Source organism: Physeter macrocephalus, chromosome 6 (genome assembly GCF_002837175.3).
Source record: "Physeter macrocephalus isolate SW-GA chromosome 6, ASM283717v5, whole genome shotgun sequence".
Classification (NCBI taxonomy): Eukaryota; Metazoa; Chordata; class Mammalia; order Artiodactyla; family Physeteridae; genus Physeter; species Physeter macrocephalus.
In genome coordinates, this window is record NC_041219.1 from 43,751,266 (window position 1) to 43,756,033 (window position 4,768).

The 4,768-nt window shown below is 57.2% G+C and overlaps 2 protein-coding genes across 3 annotated transcripts in view; both read left to right on the forward strand.

The window, feature by feature from the left end:
• LOC112065875 (chronophin-like) overlaps window positions 1-434 on the forward strand; it is a 5,501-nt gene extending 5,067 nt beyond the window's left edge. The window contains exon 3 of the mRNA XM_024127134.2: window positions 408-434. Coding sequence (XP_023982902.1) covers window positions 408-434 — 27 coding nt within the window. The remainder of the gene's footprint in view (window positions 1-407) is intronic.
• Window positions 435-1,616: 1,182 nt separating this feature from the next.
• The window catches only part of LOC112065907 (chronophin), a 6,862-nt gene continuing 3,710 nt past the window's right edge, over window positions 1,617-4,768 (forward strand). The window contains exon 1 of one of the 2 annotated variants that reach the window (XM_024127466.1): window positions 1,617-2,252. In XM_024127466.1, coding sequence (XP_023983234.1) covers window positions 1,679-2,252 — 574 coding nt within the window. In that variant the 5' untranslated portion in view covers window positions 1,617-1,678. The remainder of the gene's footprint in view (window positions 2,253-4,768) is intronic. The other variant, XR_008617584.1, reaches the window with a different exon arrangement.

A 4,768-nucleotide genomic window follows, 5' to 3' on the forward strand; every position in this document is an offset into this window, starting at 1 on the left:
TGTGTGTGTGTGTGTGTTTATGTGTGTAAGGTGGACGTCAAGAAGGCTTCCTGGAGGAGGTGATATTGAGGGGGAGTCTTTCAGGAGCTGGCCAGCTAAAAAAGGGAAGAAGGAAGAACGTTCCAAGCAAAGGAGACCACCTATGCAAAGGCCAGGAGCAAATGCCCAGGGCACTGAGGAACAGAAAATATCAGCCTCAGAGCCTGAGTGACAGGGTGTGGCTTTTCCCAGGTCTTTGAAGCTCCAGTTGCTCCTGGGGGTCAGACACGTCTTCAGAACCTTCTCAGAGGTTGGCAGACAACCTCAGAATTGTGACACATTCCTCCCCAAGTGGGGACCTAGGCAGCTGGGTTCCATCACTGCCCTGGGCAACTGGCTACTGCTGCTCTGTCTCCTTCCCCCTCCAGGGTCCTCGGGTGACAGGCTGCCTCTAGCCCAGTGCCTCTCCACTCTGGCCTCACAGTAGAATCCCTGGGTAATTAAAAAAGCAAAGACATTTTGAAATGCCGGGTCTCACCCAAAACAAACTAGAATTTCTGGGATCCTGCCACACATTGGTATTTTTAAAAAACGTTTCTCAAAAGTCATGGAACTGGACTTCCCTGGTGGCGCAGTGGTTAAGAATCCGCCTGCCAACACGGGGGACAAGGTTTGAGCCCTGGTCCGGAAAGATCCCACATGCTGCGGAGCAACTAAGCCTGTGCGCCACAACTACTGAGCCTGCGCTGTAGAGCCCGCAAGCCACAACTGCTGAGCCCGTGTGCCACGACCACTGAATCCTGCGCGCCTAGAGCCCGTGCTCCCCAACGAAGAGAAGCCACCTCAATGAGAAGCCCGTGCACCGCAAGGAAGGGTAGCCCCCGCTTGCCGCAACTAGAGAAAGCCCACGCACAGCAACGAAGACCCAAAGCAGCCAAAAATAAATAAATAAAATAAATATATTTTTTAAAAGTCATGGAACTGTACATTTAAGATCTACACATCTTACTGTATGTAAATTTTATCTCAAAAAAAAAAAAAAATTCGTTCCCCTGGGGACTCCACTGCACAGCCAGAGTGGAGAACCACTGGTCTAGACCAAGGGCTCCAGCGTCCGAGAGGACACCGTGTGCCTCTCTCCCCAACACACCCACACTCTTCTCAGGACTTCGCTCGGAACTGGTGTGATCACGGTTCAGAGGGCAATGAGATTTGATCCAAAGATAACATCTCCTTTAGCATCTGTTTTCCTCCTAGCAACCAGCCGTCTTAAGCTTCTGATTGGCTGGGGAACGCGGAGCGGGCCATATTTTCTACTTGTAACTCCTTATTGGTCAAAAGGAGCGTCAGTCTCTCAGCCTCCCATCCCTGCAAGAGGCTAGTTAGGGTTGAAGCTCAGCGACTACTGGCCCAGCGGAACTAAGGGGAGTGACGAAGGACCAGGCTAGGCCGTCGTTGGTCCCTTTCCCTCGGTGGCGGCCGCGATTCGGCCCTTTTCTCCAGGTTCCCTTAGCTCGCGGCCCAGCTCCTCCCCGAGACTCTAGCCCCCATTGGCCGCGGGCCAGGCCGTGACCCCGCCCCCTGGCCCTTCCGGCGCGCCGATTGGCAGGTGCCCGGAACCGGCCAGCTGCGGACGAGCGCGCCGTGCTCGCGGAAAGAGAGCGGCGCCGTGCGAGCGTGCGGGCAGCCAGCCGGCTGCATGGCGCGCTGCGAACGGCTGCGCGGCGCGGCCCTGCGCGACGTGCTGGGCCGGGCGCAAGGGGTCCTTTTCGATTGCGACGGGGTACTGTGGAACGGCGAGCGCGCCGTGCCGGGCGCCCCGGAGCTGCTGGAGCGGCTGGCGCGGGCTGGCAAGGCGGCGCTGTTCGTGAGCAACAACAGCCGGCGCGCGCGGCCCGAGCTGGCCCTCCGCTTCGCGCGCCTCGGCTTCGGGGGGCTGCGCGCCGAGCAGCTCTTCAGCTCCGCGCTGTGCGCCGCGCGCTTGCTGCGCCAGCGCCTGCTCGGGCCGCCGGACGCGCAGGGCGCGGTGTTCGTGTTGGGCGGCGAGGGGCTGCGGGCCGAGCTGCGCGCTGCGGGGCTGCGCCTGGCGGGGGACCCCGACGAGGACCCGGGCTCGGCCCCGCGCGTGCGCGCCGTGCTGGTGGGCTACGACGAGCACTTCTCCTTCGCTAAGCTGAGCGAGGCCTGCGCGCACCTGCGCGACCCCGACTGCCTGCTGGTGGCCACCGACCGCGACCCGTGGCACCCGCTCAGCGACGGCAGCCGGACTCCCGGTGAGCGCAGGGCTGGCGGGGAAGCTCAGCTAGGGGGCGGCCTGCGCTTATGCCTTCCACTCCTACGAGTGGGGTGGGGAAGAGGCGTATCCAGGTGATAGGTGGGGAACAGGAGGGATGTGAGGGCGGTCCCCACCCAGCAAGAGCCCAGGATGCTTTCATGTCCACATGTGGTAATTCTTGCAACCGTCACCCTGTGAGGGGCAGCAGTGGGGTCCCGGTTTTACAGATGAGGACTCTGAGGCCCATTGTGGCTCAAGGAGTTGCAGGCGGAATCCAGGGCCCCACTCCCAATCCTAGCCTTTCTGAACCAGCCTCAAGGGCTCCTGTCATTTTCCCCACCCGCCATCGGGGTGAGGTCGGAGAGTTGGGGACAAAGCCTGGAAGGATTCCCCCACCCCCACCCCGTTGGAGGTTTGGAACAGGAGTTTCTAGCGGCAGGTTGAAGGCAGGTGTGCGGGGAGCACAGAAGGTGGATGGAGTTTGACCTGAGTTCCAGTTCCAGCTCCAGGGCTCTGTAATCTTGTTAAGTTACATAACCTTTGAGCATCTCTGCCCTGGGTGTAAAATGGGAATAGTAACCATGACAGTTTCGCTGAGGAGAGAGTGATCAGGATGAGTGCCTGCTACACAGTAGGTGCTCAGATGATGTAAATTGTATCCAAGACCTCTCCTATTACAGAGCTTTATGAAGCACCTTGGTGTCTGTTATTTAGTTCCATAATTACTCTGGAGATGGAAGTTATTGTCCCATTTACCCGTTAAACTGAGGTTAAGAGAAGGGAAGTGAGCCACCCAAGAAAGAACAAGAAGATCTGAACTTGGCTCTTGAGGCCACCTTACTCCCAGCCTCTAAACCCCACCCCCTCCTCCAAAGACAGCTCTCTTCACTGCTGTCATTTGGGAATTCAGATCTGCAGAGAAAGCAGGAGCAAGTGAGCCTCCTACATCTTGGAGGGTTCAAGTTAGACAAGAGTAGGTGGTAGCAGAGGCTGACGGTAGTGAGTGTGTGTGTGGACAACCAGTCAGTAAGCTGAGGGCAGGGACAGATCTCCATTGCTCACTCCCTGCTGGCCGCTGACTCGATTGATACCGAATCCTAGGAGGGCAGGGTGGAATCGATTGAGGAGTAGACACAGTATTAAGATGGGTGACAGGGAGGTCCTAGAGCTGAGGAGATCTGGGAAAGCTTCCTGGAGGAGGCATCTTGCAGGACAGGGCACTAGGGAATGGAACAGGGCTTGAGCCATGGCAGAACCAGTTCCAGGCTGAGAATCTTATAGTTCTAGGCCCGTCTCAGCTTTGCTGCATGACCACTTCAGTCTCAGTTTCCCCATAAATCCAAGGTGAGGGTGCTGGTCAGGGCTCCCAGCTGCACTAGCTCCTGCCTGCCCTAGGCCATGCTATGAAAAGTGAGTTTCTTTGGAGGCCTCAAAGCTCAGGTTAAGGTTGTGGGTTCAGAAGCTCCCCCAGGGGCTCAGGAAGGATGGTGTGGAGGAGCTGGGGAGAGACCGGGCCCTGCCCACGCGTGCCCCTTGGGTCTCAGCACCCACCTGGCTTTGCCCGCCGCTCTGCTGGTCATTCCCACAGCCAAGAGGGGGAGACAGAGCTTAACAAATACAGCGCTGGTGTCCTGTTTGGGCACAACTGGATCATGCAGCTTTGAAAGTGGAATAAAAACACTAATAAAGGCCCCAATATGTATAAAATCTGAAATAATGCTAATCTCACCCCAGTTCCCCCTCCCCAGTCCCTATGGGTCTCCTAAATTGTGTGTTTACCTACTTACCACGTGGCAGCCATTGAGCTGGCAAATAGAAATGCCTGTTGTCTTAGGAATAAGTCACCAGCAAAACATACGCCAGCCTCGCATGACAGGATGTTGAGAAGAGTGGGATGTAGTGGTCTGAGGACAGAGTTACGTTCATAGACTCCCCTGCTTGGATGCTCGCTCACCCAGGGTACGGATCTTAGTTTCATTCACTGCTCTGTTCCCGTTGCCTAACACGGTGCCTGGCATATAGTTGGGCCTCAGTAATATTGAGTGAGTGCGTGAGGTGGGACATGGGGGGGCCAAGAGGGATCGGCTCTGACCTGGTAGGAAAGGAAGATGCTGGGACTTCCCTGGTGGCTCAGTGGTTAAGAATCTGCCCGCCAGTGCAGGGGATACGGGTTCAAGCCCTGGTCCGGGAAGATCCCACATGCTGCAGAGCTACTAAGCCCGTGCACCACAACTGCTGAGCCTGTGCTGTGGAGCCCGCGAGCCACAACTGCTGAGCCCGGGTGCCACAACTGCTGAGGCCCACGTGCCTAGAGCCCGTGCTCTGCAACGGGAGAGGACACCGCAACAAGAGGCCTGCACACAGCAACAAAGAGTAGACCCTGCTCGCTGCAACTAGAGAAAGCCCCCGTGCAGCAACGAAGACCCAACACAGCCAAAAATAAATAAATAAATTTATTTTAAAAAGGAAAGGAGGGGCTTCCCTGGTGGCGCAGTGGTTGCGCGTCCGCCTGCC